At 57.8% G+C, this 25,621-nt stretch overlaps 1 protein-coding gene across 1 annotated transcript; it reads left to right on the top strand.

Moving 5' to 3' along the window:
• The first annotated feature begins 1,415 nt into the window (after nt 1-1,415).
• On the top strand, nt 1,416-25,220 carry Celsr2 (cadherin EGF LAG seven-pass G-type receptor 2). The gene is made up of 34 exons (XM_051165448.1): nt 1,416-5,239; nt 9,606-10,253; nt 12,617-12,839; nt 13,212-13,327; nt 13,519-13,607; nt 13,849-14,006; nt 14,320-14,483; nt 14,654-14,779; nt 15,087-15,253; nt 15,577-15,864; nt 15,951-16,125; nt 16,316-16,457; nt 16,610-16,730; nt 17,137-17,320; nt 17,478-17,579; nt 18,221-18,315; nt 18,514-18,723; nt 19,151-19,334; nt 19,474-19,602; nt 19,740-19,920; nt 20,049-20,216; nt 20,316-20,442; nt 20,584-20,784; nt 21,064-21,238; nt 21,471-21,583; nt 21,734-21,813; nt 21,901-22,027; nt 22,117-22,239; nt 22,874-23,001; nt 23,212-23,300; nt 23,405-23,590; nt 23,731-23,901; nt 24,004-24,238; nt 24,584-25,220. The coding sequence occupies exons 1-34, from the start codon at nt 1,930-1,932 to the stop codon at nt 24,609-24,611; spliced, it is 8,763 nt and encodes a 2,920-aa protein (XP_051021405.1). The 5' UTR covers nt 1,416-1,929; the 3' UTR covers nt 24,612-25,220.
• The last annotated feature ends 401 nt before the right edge of the window (nt 25,221-25,621 follow it).

Raw genomic sequence — 25,621 nt, 5'->3', positions numbered from 1 at the left:
TATTTCTCAGGGATGACCATCTAGTATTGGCTGACAAATCTGCGTCGGCCCCTGGGAAAGACTGCTTCTCCCACTCAAAATCCCTTCGCTGCCTGTAGGTCTTTGTGAGGGGCTGAGGCCTCCTGGTCTCTCTCCCATCCACTTTGTCAATGTCTATTGTTGGTGGCCCTATTCGGCTCATGCTTAGGCAGTCAAGCTGGTGAGGCTGCCCAGCTTTTCATGTGGGTGCTGGGAACCCAAACTCAGCTCCTCATTCCTGCACGGCAAGCTACGGCACTCTCCTTACTGAGCTATCTCCCCAAACCCACATCATCACCTCACTCTACATTTTTTGAAAATCAATTACTATATTCAAGCCCTTTCATTTCACGAAAGGGAAATTGGCCATGGTCACATAGCTAGCACGCGAGGGCTGTCTCCTCTCTCTGTCTCCTCTCTCGCACAAGTTGACAGCCCTCACTGGTCCGGGCTAAGAGTGGGAGGAAGCCCTTTGGCTTACCCAGCCTCACCCCCGGGCACGCTGGGCCCAGCCTCTTGTGTGAACCCCACTCAGTCTGTGTTTCAGGAAGGGCTCAGCACTTCTGAGCTGTGGACAGGGCCATTTGCTAGTCACAAACCTGTGGGTAGTGGGTAGGAGGATAGCCATTGGACGTTGATCTGGGAGGGAGGAGGGGGTTAAGAAAAAGGCCAGTCCTCCAGATTGGAGGGCCTACCTATAAGTTAGCAGAGCCACAAGCCCTAGGACCCACCCAGGAAGCCTGGGTCCTCTGGACTCAACTCACCCTGGCCCTAGGAATCGGCTAGTGTTAGTGTATTTGCTGCGCTGGATTTTCTACTTCATTTCCCCTGAACTGTCTAAGTGGTACCCAAGATGTATCCCAGATGAGCTTAGGGGTCGTTTTTTTTTTGTCCGAGGCATCCAAGTGAGATCACCACAACTTCTGGCGTCTGGGGGAGTCTTTGCAGTGTTGAGCAAAAAGTCTTTTTAGTTCTGTCTGACCTGGGATCTGTAGGATGAGGCAGCAATGAGGGATAATAAGACTGGAAAGTTGTCCTTATTCCCCGCCCCCCATACCCCCTCCATAGGCAATCAGAATGTGTTTTGAAAGCACACTAGTCACAGAATGCTACATGATTAACATTCCCTGTGTGGCTTCTGATTTGTTCATTCCTCTTTAAGCTGTGGTAGGGATCCAGCACTGGCCGAGAGCATGTCTGATGGATTGGGAAGAAAAATGCTACCAGAGGCGGGAATCTTACTGAGAGTATCCTTGCAGAAGAGGGCGCTGGGTGGGACCCACTACCCTCCGCGCGTTGGGCGTCGCCGCTTTAAGACCGCGGCGGCGCAAGCAGGTCTATGGTAATGAGCCGCCGCCGCCACCGCCGCTGCTCTGCAGAGCTCGCCCGCCCGCCGGGAAGGCGAGGGAACGCGGGTCTGGGCCCGGGACCGCGGCTACCGGCAGTAGCCGCGGCGGGGACGCGGGGCGCGAGCGGGTGGCGCAGGGCGGTTGTTGGCAGCTGGGCCCGGGCCGGAGCGTGCGGCTCTGCAGACGCAGGTGGGCGATCTCACGCGGGCGGAGGGGACATCCTGGGGCTCGGGACCCGGGAACCCGGCAGAGCCCGAGGTCCTCGCGGCCGCTGGGCGCAGGTGGAGAGCACCCAGAGCGCAGGTGGAGGAGGCGCAGCGTGAGCCCGCAGTGGCCGCGGTGACTCGGGAGCGGGCCCGGCTTCGAGAGTGGTGGGAGCCCGGCGCATCGTGGGGGCTCAGCGCGCGGCCCCGCCAAGGCATCTGGGTGCAGGCCCTGCGAGACGTACAGGTGGCTCCCGGGGACCGGCGCCCCGGCCTGGGTATGAGGCGCGGCGGGGCCGGCAGGAGCCGGAGGAAAAGCCGCCGCGGCTGGTGACCCGGCTGGCCGGGAGCAGGGAGAGATGCGGAGCCGGGCTGCCAGCGCCCCCCTCCCAAAGCCGCTGCTGCCGCTGCTACTGCTGTTGCTGCTGCTGCCGCCTTCGCCACTACTGGGAGATCAAGTGGGGCCCTGCCGTTCTCTCGGGTCCGGGGGACGCGGCTCCTCTGGGGCCTGCGCCCCCGTGGGCTGGCTCTGCCCAGCCTCTGCTTCGAACCTCTGGCTCTACACCAGCCGCTGCAGAGATTCGGGTATTGAGCTGACTGGCCACCTGGTGCCCCACCATGATGGCCTGAGGGTTTGGTGTCCGGTATCAGGGGCTCATATCCCTCTTCCGCCATCCTCTGAAGGCTGCCCCTGGAGCTGCCGTCTCCTGGGTATCGGAGGACACCTTTCTCCGCAAGGCAAGCTAACCCTGCCTCAAGAGCACCCTTGCTTAAAGGCCCCACGGCTGAGATGCCAGTCTTGCAAGCTGGCACAGGCCCCAGGGCTCAGCCCTGGGGAAGGATCACCAGAGGAATCTATAGGTGGGCGCAGGAAAAGGAATGTGAATACAGCCCCCCAGTTCCAGCCTCCCAGCTACCAGGCCACAGTGCCTGAGAACAAGCCAGCTGGTACTTCCGTTGCATCGTTAAGAGCCATTGATCCCGATGAGGGGGAGGCGGGTCGACTTGAGTACACCATGGATGCCCTCTTCGATAGCCGCTCCAACCATTTCTTCTCCTTGGATCCAATCACTGGGACTGTCACCACAGCTGAGGAGTTGGATCGTGAGACCAAGAGCACCCATGTCTTCAGGGTCACCGCACAGGATCATGGTATGCCCAGCCGGAGTGCCTTGGCCACACTTACCATCTTAGTGACTGACACCAATGACCACGACCCTGTTTTTGAACAGCAAGAATATAAGGAGAGCCTCAGGGAGAACCTGGAGGTTGGCTATGAGGTCCTTACAGTCAGGGCCACTGACGGGGATGCCCCTCCAAATGCCAACATTCTGTACCGCCTGCTGGAGGGGGCTGGGGGCAGCCCCTCAGAAGTCTTCGAGATCGATCCCCGCTCAGGGGTGATCCGAACCCGTGGCCCTGTGGATCGGGAAGAGGTGGAGTCCTACAAATTGACAGTGGAGGCAAGTGACCAGGGTCGAGACCCGGGCCCACGGAGTTCTACGACTGCTGTCTTCCTGTCCGTGGAAGATGATAACGACAATGCGCCCCAGTTTAGTGAGAAGCGTTATGTGGTTCAGGTGCGGGAGGATGTGACCCCAGGAGCCCCAGTTCTCCGAGTCACAGCCTCGGATCGTGACAAGGGCAGCAACGCTCTGGTACACTACAGCATCATGAGTGGCAATGCTCGGGGGCAGTTCTATCTGGACGCTCAGACAGGGGCCCTGGATGTGGTAAGTCCGCTCGACTATGAGACAACCAAAGAATATACGCTCCGGATTCGGGCTCAGGATGGTGGCCGGCCTCCGCTCTCCAACGTCTCCGGTCTAGTAACAGTACAGGTCCTAGACATCAATGACAATGCCCCCATCTTTGTCAGCACCCCTTTTCAGGCCACTGTCCTAGAAAGTGTCCCTTTGGGCTACCTAGTTCTGCACGTCCAGGCCATCGATGCTGATGCTGGTGACAATGCCCGCCTGGAATACAGCCTGGCTGGAGTCGGGCATGACTTCCCCTTCACCATTAACAACGGCACAGGCTGGATCTCTGTGGCTGCGGAGTTGGACCGGGAAGAGGTTGATTTCTACAGCTTTGGTGTGGAAGCCCGGGACCATGGCACCCCAGCACTCAGTGCCTCGGCCAGCGTTAGCGTAACCATCTTGGACGTTAATGACAACAACCCAGCCTTTACCCAACCGGAGTACACCGTACGGCTCAACGAGGATGCAGCTGTGGGCACCAGCGTGGTGACAGTGTCGGCCGTGGACCGAGATGCTCACAGCGTCATCACCTACCAGATCACCAGCGGCAACACCCGCAACCGCTTCTCCATCACCAGCCAAAGCGGTGGTGGCCTGGTCTCCCTTGCCTTACCGCTGGACTACAAACTGGAGCGGCAGTACGTGCTGGCTGTGACTGCCTCGGATGGCACGAGGCAGGACACAGCTCAGATCGTGGTGAATGTCACCGATGCCAACACCCATCGTCCCGTCTTCCAGAGCTCCCACTATACAGTAAACGTTAATGAAGACAGACCGGCAGGCACCACAGTGGTACTGATCAGCGCTACGGATGAGGACACGGGCGAGAATGCCCGAATCACCTATTTTATGGAGGACAGCATTCCCCAGTTCCGAATCGATGCAGACACCGGGGCTGTCACCACCCAGGCTGAGCTGGACTATGAGGACCAGGTATCTTATACCCTGGCCATCACCGCTCGGGACAACGGCATCCCCCAGAAGTCTGACACCACCTACCTGGAGATTCTGGTGAATGACGTAAATGACAATGCTCCCCAGTTCCTGAGAGATTCCTACCAGGGGAGTGTCTATGAGGATGTGCCACCCTTCACCAGTGTCCTGCAGATCTCAGCCACCGATCGTGATTCTGGTCTCAACGGCAGGGTTTTCTACACCTTCCAAGGAGGGGATGACGGGGATGGGGACTTTATCGTAGAGTCGACGTCAGGCATCGTGCGGACACTGCGAAGGCTGGATCGTGAGAATGTGGCCCAGTACGTCTTGCGGGCATATGCAGTAGACAAGGGGATGCCGCCAGCCCGCACACCCATGGAAGTGACAGTCGCCGTGTTGGATGTGAATGACAACCCCCCTGTCTTTGAGCAGGATGAGTTTGACGTGTTTGTGGAAGAGAACAGCCCCATCGGGCTGGCTGTGGCCCGGGTCACAGCCACTGACCCAGATGAAGGGACTAATGCCCAGATCATGTACCAGATTGTGGAAGGCAACATCCCTGAGGTCTTTCAGCTGGACATCTTCTCGGGGGAGTTGACGGCTCTGGTAGATTTGGACTATGAGGACCGGCCTGAATATATCCTGGTCATCCAGGCTACGTCTGCTCCCTTGGTGAGCAGGGCTACTGTCCATGTCCGCCTTCTTGACCGGAATGATAACCCACCAGTGCTGGGCAACTTTGAGATTCTTTTCAACAACTATGTCACCAACCGCTCAAGCAGCTTCCCCGGGGGTGCTATAGGCCGTGTGCCTGCCCACGACCCCGATATCTCAGACAGCCTGACATATAGCTTTGAGCGAGGAAACGAACTGAGCCTGGTCCTGCTTAATGCCTCTACGGGAGAGCTGAGACTGAGCCGGGCCCTGGACAACAACCGGCCCCTGGAAGCCATCATGAGCGTGCTGGTGTCGGGTAAGAGAGAGGACCAGGGGTGTTGGGGGTGCGAATGGTTCTTGGGGGAGGCCTGGGTAGCCACTACAGGTGGAGTGCCACCCAACGCGGAGCTGTGAGATCAGGAACCAGCCTGTGTAGAAACCCCAGGAATCCTGGCAGCTGGCGCAGGCCCCGCCTGCTGCCCTAGGCTGGCTAGGCTGCTTTGGTTGGCTGCCCCCTGCCTACCAGACTGTGACGTGGTGGAGGAAGTGTGTGAGTGCACTGACTATGGCTGCCAAGAATTGTTTGGGGGGGGGGCGGGAAAGGGCACGTGGAAGCCTGGAAGGCCAAAGGAGCTGGGGGGGGGGGAGGGAAGACCTTGGCTGGGAGAGGCGAGGCATGTTGGTCCCTCAGCACCCCTGTCACCCTCACACAGCCTTTGGCACGTCAGAGGGCTACAGGGACACAGGATTCCAGCAGGGGGTCAAGACCCTGCTGTCCTCTTCTCTCTCCCTCAGGTTTTCAGTAGAGCTGCAGAATCGAATAGCATGGACTTTGTCTAGACCTTTCTTTTTCCTCCAGGCAGAAAGAGCCGGCCTTGGCTCTCTCTTCAGAGCGCCTGGCAGGAAGTAAAACCAGAGCTCATTGTCTCTGTCCAAACAGACCCCACTGTCCTGAGTTCTTGCTTGGGGGTCTCGCTTGGGGGAGGGGCTGCAATGAAGTCAGGGCAGATAGACCTTCTGGGCCCTTAGACTCTCTGTGGGCTGTTCTTGGGGTGCTAGCCTTCCCTGCTGACTGTGATTGCTTAGGAAAATAGATATGGAGATCAGAGGGTACCAGGGTGACTGAGCTTTGAGGGCAGAGACTTCAGGGCCCTGATTTGGTGGGGAGAGAACAGAATTCTAGGGGCCTGGGAGCCTGGCCGGAGCCCAGACTGGACATTCCTGCTGCTTGGCCAAGCGCTTAGCCTGCAGACTCCTCAGACAGCAGGACTTGGGGAAGGAAAAGAGGACTCAGTGACAGTATTGTATCTTTTCTGTCAGGGTGAGAAGCAAGGGGCGGGGGGCAGGGGGTGGTGGTGAGGCAGACTCACTTTCCTGAATCTGGGAGTTGGGACTTGGGGTGAAGGAGGAAGGGACTGTTAACGATTTTTCCAGGGCTGAGTCCAGGCATCCCACTGCAGGCCGCCTTTACACACCAGGGAAGGGAAGATGGCCTCAGCCATCTTCTAACTGGACAGATACTTCCTGGTTCCACCCCCTCAGGTCGCTGTGGGGACCAGGGAGAAAGAGCTCTCAAAGGCTGTGGGTCAGGCTTTGAACCACCTGAAGCTCTGGTTTCCCACCAGGAGGAGGAAGAGGAGGAGGAGGAGGAAGCCAGGGCCACCCTCATCTGCGCCTGGCACTAGAGGCAGAAGAAAGGCCTCTCCCTCCTGCCCTCCATCCACAGCCCTCAGTAGTGAGTCTGCCTAGATACCTAGAGGCAGTGTGGAAGACGGCCCAGCTTAGCCTTTGCATCCTTGCCAGGGGACACAGCCCGAACCCTCTAGGCTAGAGGGAACAGTTTCGGGGCAGCACTAAGGGCCACTGTGGCTGGTCTTTCTGCCCTTTCCCCCCTCCCCCATGAGCCCTGACCCTTAGAGTCAGTCACCAAGGCAACCCTAAAGTTCAGGAAGCTGGGTGAGGGGGACTGACGCCCACTGCCCCTTTGTCTTCCTCCTCCTCTTTGTCTCTTCCTCCCCTCCCACCCTGCCCATGGGGACCCTCCTGCACTGCCTGTCTGCCACCTTCTCCCAGCTCCACTTCCTCCACTGCTGGCTCTTTTCCTGGGTCTTTGTTTTCTCCTGTTGGTCCCTGTGTCTTCTTCCCTTCTTCCCTGTGGAGCCCAGACTGGCCTTGATGGCTCGTCCAGCCCAAATGGTCCGGGCAGCTGTCTTCTTCAGACACACACACACACACACACACACACACACACACACACACACACACACACACACACACACACACACACACACGAGAACCTGCCCAAGGCCTGCTCACCTCCCAGACAGCCGAGCCTCTGCCAGAAGAGGAAGGGCTGGGCCTCTGATTCTGGCATCTTCCTGGGTGCAGCTGGCTGAGGCCTAGACCCAGGTGGTATTTCCTGGGTCAGAGCCTACCCCAGCTCTCTCTTCTGTTTAAAACAACTCAGGCAACACACCACTCACTCCTATTCCCAACCTGCCTTTGCACCTGAGGGGTGACCCAGGCCAAGGCTGGGAAGAAGGACAAAGAGAAAGGAGAAAGGGCAATGGGTTGGTTGCTGGGGTGGGGACAATAGCAGAAGGGGCAGGTGGCCACAGATGGTGGGCCAGATGGGAGGCAACAGAGACGTACTGGGGTGGGGCACAGACAGGGCCCGGGTTGGTGGCGGACAACATACAGGAGTGTTGGTTCCCAGGCCGGGGGGATGGCAATGCTGCTCTTGCTCATTGGTCCAAGAGCACTGTGCGTAGAGTCCCGTGTCGCTTTCTGTCTGGAGGGACCATCCCGTTCAGAAAACACTGGGCTGTGACATCAGCTCCTGCTCCAGCCCTGGGCCCGAGTGCAGGCTTCTGAAAAGAGGAAGCAAAGGCCCCTGATCACCATGGAGACCTACGGGCAGGCTAGAGGGCTTGGAGGACTGTGGGCTGCCGACTTGGTACACTAAGCAAAGCAGGAGGCACAGAGGCGAGCAGCTGTCATGGCATCAGGCTTGTTAGTAAGGGCAAGCAGAGCACAGCTGGGAAACTGGAGGCCAGGTAGGCAGTGGGCCCAGGGCCCAGCTGAGATGGGTGCCCGCCTTCACTATGGCCTGGCTCAACTCACCACACAAGGTACCCACCACCTGACATAAGTGTGACATAGACAAAATGCAGTCCCATGTCTTTTCTACATCTGCCCCAGCAACTGGCTCCAGCCCTATCCCACTTAGATGCCATATTCTGCATCTGATTGGAGCATCTGCTGCCATGCTTTGTTTGTTTTGTTTTTGTTGTTCAAAACAGGGGTTCTCTGTGCAGCCCTGGCTGTCCTGGAACTTCCTCTGTAGACCAGGCTGGCCTCTAAGTCAGAGATCTGCCTGCCTCTGCCTCCCGAGGATTGGTATTAAAGGTGTGCTGTACGGCCTGGCTTGTTGCAGTGTTTTCAAGACACTTTTATATCCAAGGGATTCTCATCAGCATTTTGGTTTTTACTGGACACGCACTATGTGTATGGCAGTGTACTTAAGCAGGAGTACCCTCTAAGACCCTCGCAGCCCGTTTCCTTTTCTCTGCGGCCTAATTTTCATTTTTACTTAAAAAAAAAAAAAAAAGTCCATTCCCATGTGTGCACACATTCAGGTGTGTATGGCGCTCCTGAGCGTGGTGTGCGTGGGTGGGGTGAGACTCCAGTGAATGTGTCCGTACTTAGCTGTTTATAAGTGAGTGTGCCGCCTGGGGGTATGGCAGGCAGACCTCTGGATACAACTTGGTGAACCAAGTTAGTAATGAGTAACTAAGAGGCCCTGGTGCCAGAGGAGAGACCAGCCCAGTGGAGTTCAGGGTGGAAGCTGCCTGGCCTCTTATTTCTCCTTAGATTCCCCACCCGCACCTACCCTTTCTTCAGCCTCGAGCTGTGGGTGCTGCCGCCACTGGGCTGAGGTAGCTCAGCTAGATTTCCTGGGCGTGGGATTCCCTCAGGGGCTGCCCAGAGTTGGGTGGGAAGGAGGCTTTGTGTGTGTGAGAGGTGTTGTGGGGACAGAGCAGGCTTGCAGGCAGGCAGTTGTGGAGCTGAGTGTGAGGGGGGACCTGGTGGCCTGCCAACCCAATTCATCTCCCACTCCCAACCTCCTACAACGTGAGGAGAGGCAGGGCTGCGATGGGATTGAGATATACAGAGCGAGGGGTGGGTGGGAGTCACCTGCAGTACTCCGGGCCTGCTAGAAAAGTAAGCGAAGACAAGACAACTCAGTGTTGGGGCAGAGGGACCCAGAGACTGGTCTTGGGGGACAGGAGGGATAAACACTGAAAGGTAGTTTGGGCATTGTACCAAGAATATTGGGAAACTATGCAAAGAACAGTTGTTGTTTTTTTAATCATATTTTCTTAAGCCTGGATGGGGTAACCCCTCAAGGAGTGACTTGTCCAAAAGTGACACATCTCACTGGGCACCTTTGGGTACCTCCTCTTGGTGCTCCCTCTCCTCAGTGCTTCTTCCTGCTAGTGCTCCCTCCTGATGCTCCCTCCTCGTCGCTCCTTTTTCCTGACTCTACACTTGTGCGATCACACAAAGCCTGGTCCCTTCTCTGCTCTACGCCAGGCCCTGTGTCTTGTCACTTCTGTTGCTTGGCACATCTGCCCTGCCTACCCCCATGCCCGATGTTGATCCATGTCTCTTCTCTTCAGATGGCGTCCACAGTGTGACAGCCCAGTGCTCACTACGTGTCACCATCATCACAGACGAGATGCTCACACACAGTATCACGCTGCGATTGGAAGACATGTCCCCAGAGCGCTTTCTGTCACCACTCCTGGGACTCTTCATCCAGGCTGTGGCTGCCACATTGGCCACACCCCCAGATCACGTGGTGATCTTCAATGTGCAGCGGGACACTGATGCCCCTGGTGGCCACATCCTTAATGTGAGCCTGTCAGTGGGCCAGCCCCCAGGACCCGGGGGTGGGCCACCATTTCTGCCTTCAGAAGACTTGCAGGAGCGCTTGTACCTCAACCGCAGCCTGCTCACCGCCATCTCAGCCCAGCGCGTGCTCCCCTTCGACGACAACATTTGCTTGCGAGAGCCCTGCGAGAATTACATGCGCTGTGTGTCCGTGCTGCGCTTCGACTCCTCCGCGCCCTTCATCGCCTCTTCTTCGGTGCTCTTCCGGCCCATCCACCCTGTCGGAGGTCTGCGCTGTCGCTGTCCACCTGGCTTCACAGGCGACTACTGTGAGACCGAGGTGGACCTCTGTTACTCAAGGCCTTGTGGACCCCATGGGCGCTGCCGCAGCCGAGAGGGAGGCTATACCTGCTTGTGTCGAGAAGGCTACACCGGTGAGCCTAGGGCGGGGACCATGGGGGTGGCCCTGCAGGGCTGACGCTGTGGTCCAAGCCTAAATCAGGCTAATAATGGGGCTGCCTCATTCCTCCCAAGAGCATAAACTATAGGTTCAGCAGGCGTTCTTAGATCCTACTTGCTGTTTGACAGCTGCCTGCTTAGGAAGTCAGACCGAGGAGCCTTCTGCTCACCGTGCGAGCTCACACACCCACACCCACATCCACGCTAGCACATTCCGCCTGCACGCATACCCACTGAGACTGTGTAATTGAGGTCAGTCCTGCACCCGGGTTTGTGTTCCAGCTTTGCCACTAATAGCTGTGTGAAGAAAGGGAGCAAGTTACTAAGCTTCTCTTCCCACAGTATTTAAGTATTTAAGATGCAGATAACCAGTTTATGTAGGTCAAAAGTTGGCTTGTGAGGACTCATGTAAATAATTTGACACACACAGTGAAAGCTGCTTGTGTGGTAAGCACTGCCTTTTGTTTGAGGAAGTTCTGAGATGGGTGATTTGATCCAGGTAGAGGTGTTGCTGGCCCAGGACCAGGCCTTCATAATGCTGAGTGAATGCCGTCATTAACTTGTAACTAGACTTTCCCCACCCAGGAACTAGAGGAAGGCACTGAAAAGCTGGGGTTTGGGGTCATGGGAGTTCCAGGACACTGGCTGGACCTACATAACCCTGAGCAGAATAGCTCCATTTCTGCCTCTGTATTGGCCAGTGGTTTCAGGCAGGTCTCTTTACACCCTGCCCCGCCCTGTAGGCTCCTCTGCTCCTAGCTCACTTGCTCCTTCTCCTTCCCAGACTCCCAGGCCTCCCTCCTGTCCTCCAGCATCAGGCCCACTGGCTCTGCCAGTAGCGTAGGCAGGCTCAGCGCCTCCTGCTGCATCGTCTTGCTCAGAACTTGCCAGACTTGCTGCTGCTGGGGGTGGTGGTGGGGGGTAGAGGGGAGTGTGAGCTTGGTAGAGGGGAGGGGAGTCTTTGTCCAGGAGGATGGGGAAGGGGGCTTAGAGTAGGCGAACAACAGTTTCCATGGCAACAGGAGCCAGTCACTAGGCACACAAACTGAGAACCTATCTCTAGGATCTGAGTGGGGAGGGAGAGAAGGGAGTGGATTTTCCCATCTGATGTTGGAATTTTTCACTCCTCCGATTCCTCATCCATCCGCAGGCTCAGGCCCCCACTCTCTCTCTCTCAGCATTGTTCGAGCCCATAGGGATCCTCAGTTCCCACCTGAGGCCTTGTTCATAGGGAAGCCCCGGCTTATTTCACACCATCGACCCCAACCCACAACTCCAATAGAAGTGGAAACCTAGTCCCATCTCCAGGGAAGAAAGCCGATCTCTGTGCCTGACAGGAACAAAGGCACTAGTGGGAAAGGGGGGAAGAACAGGGGTTGGGGGGGGGGTGGCACAGCCCCTGTGCGGTCCTCTAGCTCCTTCCTCTCTTGGCATTTGCCTCTGCAGGGGCCAGGGCCTTGGGACCAGGGTCCCCGGGAGGGGGGGGCAGGAGGGGGGGCAGGCAGCGGTGTGGGGAAGGGCTGAAGAACTCCGAGGAGCTTGCAGCAGAGCATCCGTGGAGCTACAGTGAGACTGGTATGGTGGGCCGATTAGAGTGCCTTGAAGCGTTGGGGTAGTGTATATTTCAGAGCAGAAAGGCACTCAAAGGGAAGCAAGAACTCCTAAGAGTCTGGGCGGGGCTGGGCGTGGTGGTGCACGCCTTTAATCCCAGCACTTGGGAGGCAGAGGCAGGCGGATCCCTGTGAGTTCAAGGCCAGCCTGGACTACAAAGCAAGTCTAGGACAGCCAAGACTACACAGAGAAACCCTGTCTCAGAAAAAAAAAAAAAAGAGTCTGGGTGGGGTCATAGGAGACACTGCTAGGGATGTGCTAGACTTTGCATCACTGGATTCACCCAAGAGAAACAATTTAAGACAAGGAAGGTTAATTTTGTCTCACGGTGCCTGCGGTTTCAGTTCTATGGGCTGGTTCCTTTGCTAGAAAGCGAGTCAGGCAGAGCATCGGGGGGGTGGGGGGGTGGGGTGGGGGGAGTCAGGCAAAGCATCGGGGGTGGCAGGAGTTGTGGTAGAGCAAGGCTGCTCAGCCAGGTGAGAAGGGGCCTGGGACAAGACATGGCTTTTATGGCATACCCCCAGGGACCTGCCTGCTCCAACTACTCTCTTCCGTCCGAGTTTCCAATACCTCCTAAAACGGTTCCCTCGGCCAGGACCATGAGCTGGGGTGGACCGAGGTGGGGCATTTCGTATTTAATCTACAATCCGGGGCAGGGGTGGGGGGAGGACCTTCAGTAGCCCTCCCTTCTCCTCAGGGTCTCACACCGCTTGTCCTTTATGCCCAGGTGAGCACTGCGAAGTGAGTGCCCGCTCCGGCCGTTGTACTCCAGGTGTCTGCAAGAACGGGGGCACCTGTGTCAACCTGTTGGTGGGGGGTTTCAAATGTGACTGCCCATCTGGGGACTTTGAGAAACCCTTCTGCCAGGTGACCACACGCAGCTTCCCTGCCCGCTCCTTCATCACCTTCCGTGGCCTGCGCCAGCGTTTCCACTTCACCCTGGCCCTCTCGTGAGTGACTAGGCCCTGGGGCTGCAGGGTACTGTGAGAGTGCGGGGCAGGCAGGGGGGCGGGCGCTCCCTGTTCTGCTAGGTGGGGGAGCAGAGCAATGAAAGTACTGGGCGCAGTCGTTGACGGAGCTCTCAGGGTGTCCTGGCAGGCTGTCCTCACCCTGAGGGTCTAGCTGGCACTCTTTCCCCAACCCTGGAGGATGAAGAGGCCGGGATGCCAGGGCTCTTGCTTGGGTTCGTTCATTATCTGCCTTCTGACTCCATAGCCTTAGCCAAAGTGCCAGCTTCGGTGTTCTCTTAGATGTCCGGCCGGGGTGCTGGCATACAAGTGGGTGCTCCATTCCTTGGCCCCCATAACCACCCCCCCTTACAGGTTTGCTACCAAGGAGCGTAACGGGCTGCTGCTATACAATGGGCGCTTCAACGAGAAGCATGACTTTGTGGCTCTCGAGGTGATCCAGGAGCAGGTTCAGCTCACCTTCTCTGCGGGTGAGCCCCGTGCCTCCACCCTGCCCAGCTCCTGAGACCTGACGTTCCCCAACCTCGCCCACCTTCTCTCCCAGTCAAACCTGGAACCTGGCCTCCACCCTGTCGGACGTGCCCACTTCTCTGCCTCTCACCCCTACCCCTACCCGCCCCCCCCTCCTCCCTGCGACCCAGCTTACTTGGCCTTTCCCTAGGGGAATCGACCACCACTGTGTCTCCGTTCGTGCCCGGAGGGGTCAGTGATGGCCAGTGGCACACAGTACAGCTGAAATACTACAATAAGGTGGGTGTGGGGGAGGGGGAGGGGCACAGGGGTTTGCCCAGCCCTAGTTGGTACTGTGAGCGAGCAATGGGGGAGGCTGGTCATCATCGCTCTGGTGCCTGGGAAGAGCGGTGTGCCATTTGTAAGGCATTTCCATCCCATTGGGCGCTCCTTGATCATGGGTGTAGGTGTACGGAGAGGCGACACCGTTGGGTGTCTGTGCCGGGCTCTTTCTCTACTGCCTCCCTTCTCTGATCCACAGCCACTGCTGGGCCAGACAGGACTTCCGCAAGGCCCTTCTGAGCAGAAAGTAGCTGTGGTGACCGTGGATGGCTGTGACACTGGGGTGGCTCTGCGCTTTGGAGCTATGCTGGGCAACTACTCCTGTGCTGCCCAGGGTACCCAAGGAGGCAGCAAGAAGTAAGTGGGGAAGGAGGGCCAGGAACTAGGGGATGGGGCTCTGGAGTGGGGACCAGTCTGATGTGCCCCTACCCTACGCTGGTCAGTATTGGAGAATTAGAGTCAGGCCCTAGGGGGGCTGTGAGGGGAAGGGGTATGAGCCGAGAGCACATCTATCTATATTGGGGTGCCTCTACCACCTGGGCACTGTCTTTCAGGGCCTCTTGGCCTTGACCCAAGTGTTCCCTTTCTTGGGCTTAGTGGCAAGTGAGGGGGTGAGTGAAAGAAAAACCATAAACTTAAACTCATGTGTCGCCACATTTTCTTCTCCCAGGTCTCTGGACCTGACCGGGCCTCTGTTGCTGGGTGGGGTTCCAGATCTGCCGGAGAGCTTCCCTGTCCGAATGAGGCACTTTGTGGGGTGCATGAGGAACCTCCAAGTGGATAGCCGACACGTAGACATGGCTGACTTCATTGCCAACAATGGCACTGTGCCTGGTACGAGGACCTGGGGGTGGTAGGGGCAAGCCTGGGAGCTGAGTGCCAAGAGCAGGAGCCGGGCAGGGCACGGGGATACCATCCTGTGTGGTTGTGTGGTCACCGCCGCTGGTTTTCAGAGCCCAGCCCCGACCGGGGTCCTTGAGTCCCTCCCTGTCTCTCCCTTCCAGGCTGCTCTACCAAGAAGAACGTGTGTGACAGCAACACGTGCCATAACGGTGGCACCTGCGTGAACCAGTGGGATGCATTTAGCTGCGAGTGTCCGCTAGGCTTCGGGGGCAAGAGCTGTGCCCAGGGTAGGAGCGGCAGCTGCCAGAGGCTGGGGCCTGGCATCACTGACAGGGCTGCAGCAGGCTCTGGGCAGGGCTCTACAAGCTGGGCTGTGGGTGGAAAAGCGTGTCTGGGCAGTTAGCAGAAGGTAGGCGGGAGACAAAGGGCCTAGTCAGAGGCAGGCCCTGGGCACAATGTAGGGCGGGCCCGGGACAGGTAAATGCCCTGGAGGACGGGACAGTGAGGGGAAGCAAGGCCCCATCTCTCATGGAGCCACCACACTTCCTACTCCACTGCTCTGCCCTTCAGTCACTTTTTATCTGCCCTTCCCAGAAATGGCCAATCCCCAGCGTTTCCTGGGCAGCAGCCTTGTGGCCTGGCACGGCCTCTCTCTGCCCATCTCTCAGCCCTGGCACCTCAGCCTCATGTTCCGCACACGCCAGGCAGACGGTGTCCTGCTGCAGGCCGTCACCAGGGGGCGCAGCACCATTACCTTGCAGGTGATGCAGCGCACGTGGGAGTGTGGCAAGCCCTGGCTTGGCTAGAGCTGCGGGATCCTTGGGGGCGCGAGGGCGGAGGGGGGGTGTGGTTGGACTCAGGTGGTTGGGCGGGGTTTGCAGGTGGGGATGGGGGACGGGGAGCGAAAAGTTGGCTGAGCCCATTCGGTAGGTCAGTAGCGCCATCTATCGACCGTAAGGGGAATAAGCAATCTTTCCTCTGCCCACAGCCAGGCAGGTTTGGTATTGAGAAATAGGACAGCGGATTGGAAGAAAAACCCATTGAGGTGGTGGTCTGCTGTTCTCCTATCCCCCTTTTTGTACAGCTTCGGGAAGGCCATGTAGTGCTAAGTGTGGAGGGCACGGGGCTCCAGGCCTCATCTCTGCGTCTGGAGCCAGGCCGGGCCAATGACGGTGACTGGCATCATGCACAGTTGGCACTGGGAGCTAGTGGGGGCCCTGGCCACGCCATCCTGTCCTTTGACTATGGGCAACAGAAGGCAGAGGGCAATCTCGGCCCTCGGCTGCATGGGCTGCACCTGAGCAATATTACAGTCGGGGGAGTCCCTGGGCCAGCCAGCGGTGTGGCCCGTGGCTTCCGGGGCTGTTTGCAGGTGAGTCTCCTCCTCCGATCTCCCAACCCATCTCTCCCTGGAGCCCTCTGCTCCACTGAGGGCCAATGGTGCTCTTCTCCCTCCAGGGTGTGAGGGTAAGCGAGACACCTGAGGGCATTAGCAGTCTGGATCCCAGCCGTGGGGAGAGCGTCAACGTGGAGCCAGGCTGTAGCTGGCCGGATCCCTGTGACTCTAATCCGTGTCCTGCCAACAGCTTCTGCAGCAATTACTGGGACAGCTATTCTTGCAGCTGTGACCCAGGTATGCTAAGGATCCTGGGAAACAGGGCCTGTGCTAGGGGTCACATCTCTGAGCGAGCATCTTTTACACTTCAAGGGTATAGCCGCCTGGTGCGATGTACAGAGTCAGGGCACGTAGACGGGGAGGAGTTAAACAGAAGAGAATACCAGTAGAGGATGGGAGTGACCCTTTCTGACCCTTCTTGTCCCAGGTTACTATGGTGACAACTGTACAAATGTGTGTGACCTGAACCCGTGTGAGCACCAGTCTGTGTGTACCCGAAAACCCAGCGCGCCCCACGGCTATGTCTGCGAGTGTTTGCCGAATTACCTTGGGCCATATTGTGAGACCAGGTAGGTGGGTTGGGGCTGTCCTCTGGTGTCACTCTGAGCTCCAAGAGTCTAGCTGAGCTGCACCCGAGGCCAAAAGGACCACGTGGGGTTGAGTCAAGTGGGAGGTGGCTGTGGCAGAGGGGGCTCATGCCTGTTTGGGTTTCTTTCTGCAGGATTGACCAACCTTGCCCCCGTGGCTGGTGGGGACACCCCACGTGTGGTCCGTGCAACTGTGATGTCAGCAAAGGCTTTGACCCAGATTGCAACAAGACAAGTGGCGAGTGCCACTGTAAGGTGACAGTCCCAATCGAGCCCCCACTGGTGCCCCATCCTGTAACTTCTGGCCCTAAAGAGAAAGCAGAGGAGATGAGCCCTTCCTCCAGAGAGATGAGGGCCTGCCCGGTGCCTTTGTCATATTGATTGCCATAGCAAGCGGTTGTTTGCCATCATATCTGGGTGCAGGGGGGACCCAGGACCAGTATTTGAGCCAGTGAGCCCTGGACTAGCTGTCTGCAATCTGTTCTGAAATGTCTGGCTTCTCACTGATAAGTGCAACTCCAAGTCATTCTCTGCTATTGGGAATGTTGACCCAGGGTAGGGGAGACTCTCTCTGGGGAGGCCACAGCTTGAAGGATCCTCTAGCCTCCAGGAAAGACGTCTTGGTCCAGTGACACCCCCCCCCCCGCTTCTTCCCTCCCAGGAGAATCACTACCGGCCCCCCGGCAGCCCCACTTGCCTCTTGTGTGACTGTTACCCCACCGGTTCTTTGTCCCGAGTCTGTAACCCTGAGGATGGCCAGTGTCCGTGCAAGCCTGGGGTCATTGGGCGTCAGTGTGATCGCTGTGACAATCCTTTTGCTGAGGTCACCACCAATGGCTGTGAAGGTAGGACCCTTGGGACAGGTCGGTTCCCTCCTCGCTCTATGGCAACAGCTTGCACTCCAGGAGGCTAGGGGTGAGGCTGACAGTGGGCTGGGGATGTTGGTGGAAGGTTGGGGGCCCTGGACAGAAGTGCTCATTGGTGACTATGTGTTCTCCACAGTGAATTACGACAGCTGCCCGCGGGCCATAGAGGCTGGGATCTGGTGGCCCCGCACACGCTTTGGGCTACCTGCTGCTGCCCCCTGCCCCAAAGGCTCCTTTGGTAGGTTTTACAGACTTGGCCTTCACTGTCAGAGGAATAAAGACAGCAAGTCCCCACCCCTACCCCACCCCCAGCTTGTAGATCCTGGGGACCTGCTTTTGGGTTTCTAGCTCCTAGAGACTCCATGTCTCACCTTCCTTCACTCACTCACCCTCAACCTAAGCCGACCAAGAATGCCTAATCTCCAAGCGGAACAGAACTGTTGGAAATCCTGTATGTGCATGGTTGGGAGTTAAACTTTGGCTAACTGGAGTCATACCACATTAAAGGCAGGAGGTCCTGAACACTACAGTGTGCTGGCCACTCTCCCAAGAGACTCAGCCACCGGATGGGGGCCTGTGCTGACCTTGAGATTAGCAGTGACTATAATTCATAGGTAGTGGCGGTAGCCAAATGGAAAGGACAGTAATATCGTGGGGGGGGGGAGGGGTTGCTGTTGGAGGTTATGTACCTCTGTTCTCATGGGCCTTGGACTGATTTTGCAGAGGTTTTGTCTGTGTGTGTGTGTGTGTGTTTTGTTTTGTTTTTTGTTTGGCTCTGTACACCAGCCTTCCTATTTTCTTATGGGCTGCTGGTTCCTGACTGGCTTATGAGCTGCCTCTGTCTGGCTAAGCCCCACCTTCTTGGCTTCTTTCCTCCAGGCACTGCCGTGCGCCACTGTGATGAGCACAGGGGATGGCTCCCCCCAAACCTCTTCAACTGCACATCAGTCACTTTCTCAGAGCTAAAGGGCTTCGTAAGTCGACCCCTCATCTTCTCGTTTTCATACCCCTGTCTCTGGAACTAGAACTTCTGAACCCCAGCTCCTGTTTCCCTGAGGCTCCGACCTGCGGAGACCACCTCTTCCCCACCAACCTCCTGGGGCCCTTTGACTCTGGGGTCCCCGATCCCCAGCATCCTGCCTGACCCTCCGCCCTCCTGCCCCTGCACCCAGGCCGAGCGCCTGCAGCGGAATGAATCAGGCCTGGACTCGGGACGCTCCCAGAGGCTAGCCCTGCTCCTGCGCAACGCCACACAGCACACCTCCGGCTACTTTGGCAGTGACGTCAAGGTGGCCTACCAGTTGGCCACACGACTACTGGCTCATGAGAGTGCTCAGCGGGGCTTTGGGCTGTCTGCCACACAGGACGTGCACTTCACTGAGGTGGGGCTTGTAGTAGGCGTGGTGGGGCCCTGTGAGAGATCCTGCTCCTGGCAGTCTTGGGGCACAGAAGGGGTTACTCCCCTACTGCAAGGAGCCTCACCCCTGCCAAAGGGCCTCCATGACCAGCCTGTAAGCCGTGGTGCGATACAGGATTCCGACCTGAAGCTCAGTCTTCTCAGGGAACCAAAAAGTCATTCCACAGAATGAGGCACGAGAGGACACACTGGGTAGCTCTGACTTAGGGCTCAGAGGAAGGGTTAGAGGCAGGATACCTGTGATGGGAGCGGGCAGTATGATACCAGGAGAGGCAGTGGCAACTGCTGAGGGAAGGCCAGAGCGGGGCGAGCCTGGGCCAGGCACGGGCTGGAACTTGGTATGAGGTTGACCCCAACCAAGCACATGCCACTGTGACCGTGCCCATCTCCAGAACCTGCTGAGGGTGGGCAGCGCCCTCCTGGATGCAGCCAACAAGAGACACTGGGAACTGATCCAGCAGACGGAGGGTGGCACCGCCTGGTTGCTCCAGCACTATGAGGCTTACGCCAGCGCCCTCGCCCAGAACATGCGGCACACCTACCTAAGCCCCTTCACCATCATCACACCCAACATTGGTGAGGCGGTGCTGGGCTGGGGAGAGGTTTGTGGAGACAGTCCCACCCCCCCCACCCCCACCCCCGTTTCAAAGGGCAGCCCTGCTTAGGGCCTGCCTACCCCACTTGGTGAGTGACTTGCGACCCTATTCCTTTCTAGTCATCTCTGTAGTGCGCCTGGATAAGGGAAACTTTGCCGGGACCAAGCTGCCCCGTTATGAGGCACTACGTGGGGAGCGTCCCCCGGACCTTGAGACCACAGTCATTTTGCCAGAGTCTGTCTTCAGAGGTCAGCGGGGGGGTGGGGGGGGTGGTGGGGGTGGTGGTGGTGAGGGAAACGTGGGTGGGGTGACAGCTCGGCATGGGGCACCCACGCAGATGGATCAGAGGGCAGCGCCAGCTGAGTGTGCCTGCGTTTACTTCCAGAGATCTCCCCTATGGTGAGGCCTGCAGGCCCTGGCGAAGCCCAGGAGACCGAGGAGCTGGCACGGCGGCAGCGGCGGCACCCAGAACTGAGTCAGGGAGAGGCGGTGGCCAGCGTCATCATTTACCACACCCTGGCCGGACTGCTGCCACACAACTATGACCCAGATAAGCGTAGCCTGAGGTGAGCGGCTGGGACAAGGCCTGGGAGGTTGAGGGGGGCGGGGGTCAAGCAAGTGGAAGTGGAAGTATCTCCTGGTGATAACGGTGTCTCGTGGCTTTCTTGGTGGCTGCGTGCCTTTCTATCTTCAGAGTCCCCAAGCGCCCGGTCATCAACACGCCTGTAGTAAGCATCAGTGTCCATGATGATGAAGAACTCCTGCCACGTGCTCTGGACAAGCCGGTCACAGTGCAGTTCCGGCTGCTGGAGACTGAGGAGCGGACCAAGCCCATCTGTGTCTTCTGGAACCACTCGCTCCTGTGAGCTTGTACCACCCTTATTCCCATGGCTTTAGGCCAAGAGTCCAGGCTCCCGACTGCCCACCCTTCTGCCTCCCTCACTCTGTCTTCCTCCTGCAGGGTCAGTGGCACAGGTGGCTGGTCTGCCCGTGGCTGCGAAGTTGTCTTCCGTAACGAGAGCCACGTCAGCTGCCAGTGCAACCACATGACAAGCTTTGCTGTGCTTATGGACGTGTCCCGACGAGAGGTTGGACATAGGGGCCCGGGGTGGGTGGGGGGGCGGTGTGCAGGGCGAGGAGTAGCCCAGAGCTGTGTGGGTGGGAACCAAGTAGAGGGGCTAGGTGCTCAGGCCCTGCCCTTCCTTGACCCCCTGCCGCTCATCCCTCAGAATGGTGAGATCTTACCACTGAAGACCCTGACATACGTGGCCCTTGGAGTCACCTTAGCTGCCCTGACGATCACCTTCCTCTTCCTCACTCTCCTTCGTGCCCTACGCTCCAACCAACATGGCATCCGACGCAACCTCACGGCTGCCCTGGGCCTGGCTCAGCTGGTCTTTCTCCTGGGGATCAACCAGGCTGACCTCCCTGTAAGACGCTTCCTCTCCCAGAGTCCCTTCCCAACTCCCAGCCCCAGCAAGGCTTCCTGGTGGCCGACCCCTCTCTGGCCCAGTTCCAGCACCTGGCCCCCCAGTTTGCTCTTCTCTAAGTCTCTCTGAATGCCCCAGCATCTCAGATGCTCTTACATATAGCCTGGGCTTCCTCTGAGGCAGCACCTAGCACTGGGCTTTCCCCCCACCGCCCCGTCCCTTGCGTGTACACTCCTTGCGTTGGCTGCCTTGGTTCCTGATCAGTGTCCCGGCCTTCAGTTTGCTTGCACAGTCATTGCCATCCTGCTCCACTTCCTGTACCTTTGCACCTTTTCCTGGGCACTGCTGGAGGCCTTACACCTGTACCGGGCACTCACAGAGGTGCGGGACGTCAACGCAAGCCCCATGCGTTTCTACTACATGCTGGGCTGGGGCGTTCCTGCCTTCATCACAGGTATGAGATTCCCTGGCTCCACCTGCATGCCATGCACCCCAAACCCCAGGTCCCGAGACGCGCTTCCCCCTATACTTGGACAACCTGGTATTAGGTGCGAGGGGCTATCCTGGAGAACAGAGCGGACAGATGACCCTCCTCTGTGTTCCACACCTGGTTCTGGGGACCTTTGACTACAGCCTTGTGGCCTCCGCACTGAGCTCCTTGCCCTGCTGCTGTCTCTATGCTCCAGGGCTAGCCGTGGGCTTGGATCCTGAAGGCTATGGGAACCCTGACTTCTGCTGGCTCTCCATCTACGACACGCTTATCTGGAGTTTTGCTGGACCAGTGGCCTTTGCTGTTTCGGTAAGTTCTGGAAAGTGAGTTGGGATGAGCAGGATGAGAGTGTCCTTCAGATCCTGTTTTTCTGGAAGAGCTGGGGCTTCTGGGCCCCCTCTGGGCAGGGCAGAAACTGTCTTTGACCTCTGCTTCTCTCATGCACCTCTCCACACCCAGATGAGTGTCTTCTTGTACATCCTGGCAGCTCGAGCCTCCTGTGCCGCCCAACGGCAGGGCTTCGAGAAGAAAGGCCCTGTGTGAGTACTGGCAGGTGGTTGGGCACAGGGCAGGCACTGGTGTTAGGGGGCCTCATGGCAGAACTCATATACTGCCCCGCCCTCCAGCTCAGGCCTGCGTTGCTCCTTCGCGGTCCTCCTGCTGCTCAGCGCCGCGTGGCTGCTGGCACTGCTTTCTGTCAACAGCGACACTCTCCTCTTCCACTACCTCTTTGCTGCCTGCAATTGTGTCCAGGTACCTGGCCCCGCCCTCGTGAGTGGAAGGGAGCATTCCTGGGGCGGAGGTGCCTGAGTATGCCAACCACTGCCACCTCTGCCTGCCAGGGCCCCTTCATCTTCCTTTCCTACGTGGTGCTCAGCAAGGAGGTCCGGAAAGCACTGAAGTTTGCCTGCAGCCGAAAGCCCAGTCCTGACCCTGCTCTGACCACTAAGTCTACCCTGACCTCGGTGAGGGAGCCTGGGTCTGAGCACAAGAGGTGTTTTGATGGGAGCAAGGGAAGCAGGCCCAAGGAACCAGTTTGTTCTCTGTGGTTTTATTTATTTATTTATTTATTTATTGTGTGTGTGTGTATGTGTGTGTGTGGTATTTTGCTTTTTTTTTTTTAAACTCAGGCCCCCTATTTCCCCATCTCTGCGCCTCTTCGTGTTAGGAGGAAGGGGTGCAGTGGTGTGTATGTGGCCTTGGGAGGAAATGCTGTCAACATGGGTATGACAGCTTTTGACCTGGGGTCAAGCTCGGTTGTCAGGTAGGACAGCCTGTGCCTGAGAGTTCCTCATGGATTTTGATAAATTTTTCATCTCCCAGAATATTCTCGGGAGACAGTTCCAAGTACCCTATTTTTACCAGCAAGCCCTTACACAAGTCCAGGGCATTTGCAGTGTCCAGTGCTGCACAGCTATGGCATAGCTGTGACCACTGCTAGGCCCTAAGGGGTAGACGATATTTGAGGGGTCCTTCACTTTAAACCCTGGCCTTTTGGGAGGTAGGGCTTGGGGCAAGTTCCTGGGACCCTTTACTTTCTAGCTTGGGAACCAGTCCCTCCCACTCACCCACTCACTGACATGTCTGTCTCTGGCTTAGTCCTATAACTGCCCTAGCCCCTACGCAGATGGACGGCTGTACCAGCCTTACGGAGACTCCGCTGGCTCATTGCACAGTGCCAGCCGCTCAGGCAAGAGCCAGCCCAGCTACATCCCCTTCTTACTGAGGTGAGCCCCGGAAATGGGAGAGCTGGGAGGGAGGGAAACACCATGCACGCTAGAACCAAGACCAGCCGGCTGCTGGGAACTGAGCGTCTCAGACTGTGGCCAGCACGGGTCACGCTTTAGATTAGAAGCAGTAAGGGTCCCAAGATAGGGCCCGAGAATCCAGCTAGAGAGGCCAGACTGATCCCTTCAGCATGGTCTTAATCTTTTTAGGGAGGAGTCCACGCTGAACCCTGGCCAGGGTCCCCCCGGCCTAGGGGACCCGGGTGGCCTATTCTTGGAAGGTCAAGACCAGCAACATGGTGAGGACAGAAGGCCCTGGCTGCCCAACAGGGCAGGGGCCTGGCTTTTGCTGAGGGTGGGCTGGGGCAGGTGGGACAGTTGTGATCCATCCCTGACCTCCCAGATCCCGACACGGACTCTGACAGTGACCTGTCCCTGGAAGATGACCAGAGTGGTTCCTATGCTTCTACCCACTCGTCAGACAGCGAGGAAGAGGAGGAGGAGGAGGCCGCCTTCCCTGGCGAGCAGGGCTGGGACAGCCTGCTGGGTCCTGGAGCTGAGAGACTGCCCCTGCACAGTACCCCCAAGGGTGGGCCAGCACCAGGGCTGCGGCCATTGGGGGGCAACAGAAGTCCAAGAGGCTAGGGCTTCTTGGAAACTAGAACTGGGGTGGTGGCTATCCTAACTGTCTCCCCTCTCTGAGATTCATAGACTCCCTTTCTTTGACAGATGGGGGTCCAGGGTCTGGGAAGGTCCCTTGGCCAGGAGACTTTGGGACCACCACAAAGGAGAGTAGTGGTAGTGGGCCCCTTGAAGAGCGGCCACGGGAGAATGGAGATGCCCTATCTCGGGAAGGGTCTCTGGGACCCCTTCCGGGCCCTTCTACCCAACCTCACAAAGGTGAGTGAGGAGTCTCCCATCTGCTCTGCTCACATCCTCCTGCTGGGGCTCTTAGGATGCGCCATCTACAGCTCACGGTACCCACCTCCTCCTTGTCCCCAGGCATCCTCAAGAAGAAGTGTCTGCCCACCATCAGCGAAAAGAGCAGCCTCCTAAGGCTGCCCCTGGAGCAGGGCACAGGCTCTTCCCGGGCCTCCTCAGCCAGTGAGGGCAGCCGTAATGGACCTCCTCCTCGCCCACCACCACGCCAGAGTCTTCAGGAACAGCTGAACGGGGTCATGCCCATCGCCATGAGCATCAAGGCAGGCACAGTGGACGAGGACTCATCGGGCTCCGAGTGAGTCGGCTTGGGTGGGAGGGACAGGGTGTTATCGGCAGAGGTCCTGGCTGGGCCAGATCTGCCCCTGAGCTGCCACCAGCCACTCTGTCCGGCAGTTGAAAGACACATGGGCTGAGGGGAGTCCAGCTCCCTCGTGTGCCCAGACCCCATGGTGCTCCTTTGGGGGTACACCAGACCCCTTGGGCTTTATGTACGGCAGCCCATCCTGGGCAGCGTGAGAGGGTTGGAGCTGGGGCTGCTTTTCTGTTTCTTTCTCTGGTGGGAGCTGCTCACTGTCCCCTCTGTTGCTCCGGCTAACCCTCTGTCTGCCTTCTCTGCCACTCTCCTTTCCTGCCTCTCCAGATTTCTCTTCTTTAACTTCCTGCATTAACCCTGGGCCGGTGTTCCTTCATCCCGAAGCTCCCTTCCCCCCCTGCTGCGCTCACACCCCCCGACTCCTGTCTCTGCTTTATCCTGCCCCTGCTCCCTCCTGCCTGCCTCCTGCCTGCCGGAGCAGCAGCAGCGATGATGACACGTCCATCTGAGGAGCCTGGGCCTTGCACCTAAGGCCACCTAGTGCCAAGTCCCTTCCCCACCTCTCCCTCACTGCACTTTGGACCCCTGGGGCCAACATCTCCAAGATAAAGTTTTTTCAGGAAAAAAAAAAAAAAAAAAAAAGAGGAAAAAAGAATTAAAAAAAAAAAAAGGATCTCCACTCTTCATGACTTCAGGGATTATTTCTTTTATACGCTGGAAATGGACGCCCCTTTCCCTTCCCAAAGAGGATAGGACCTGCCAGGAAGCGTCCCAGCCTCTCTTCGGTTTCCCATCTGCTGTGCCTCTGGGAGGAGAGGGACTTTTAGGGGGCCTGCCCCTCATTTGCCATCACCAAAAGGAAAGGACAAAGCCACATGCACACCAGGGGCATGAACCCCTACAAGGCTGCACCGGACAGGCCTCAGTTGGTGAGGGGTCAGGACAAAAAATAAAATAAAATTAAATTTAAAAAGGCACTTCCCACCCATCAATTCCACCTCTCCCAGGAACTGAAAAGCCCTGTCCGGCCAGGGGCAGAAGGACTCATCGCCCCTGGACCCCCAAATGCTGCATGAACCGTTTTCAGGGGAAGCCTGTGCCCCACAGTGGGGAATGACTACCCCGGCCCCTCTCCTTTTCCTGGACTCTGGCCACGTGCTACAGCCCAGGTGTTTGCTCAGTTTGCTGACCCCAAAGTGCTTCATTTCTCCTGCCCGACCTTCTCCTGGGGAGGGCAAGTCACTGTTGAGTTGCGCTTCTTTGCTGTGTGGGCGGCACCAGGAGGAGGAAGCACAGAACTGGCTTAGTGGCCCTAAGGGACCTTGAGGACAGGTTTCAAGTCCTGAGTTCTGGTGTCCACTCCCC

This window comes from Acomys russatus, chromosome 23 (assembly GCF_903995435.1).
Source record: "Acomys russatus chromosome 23, mAcoRus1.1, whole genome shotgun sequence".
Taxonomy (NCBI): domain Eukaryota; kingdom Metazoa; phylum Chordata; class Mammalia; order Rodentia; family Muridae; genus Acomys; species Acomys russatus.
This window is presented reverse-complemented; position numbering and strand designations above follow the sequence as displayed.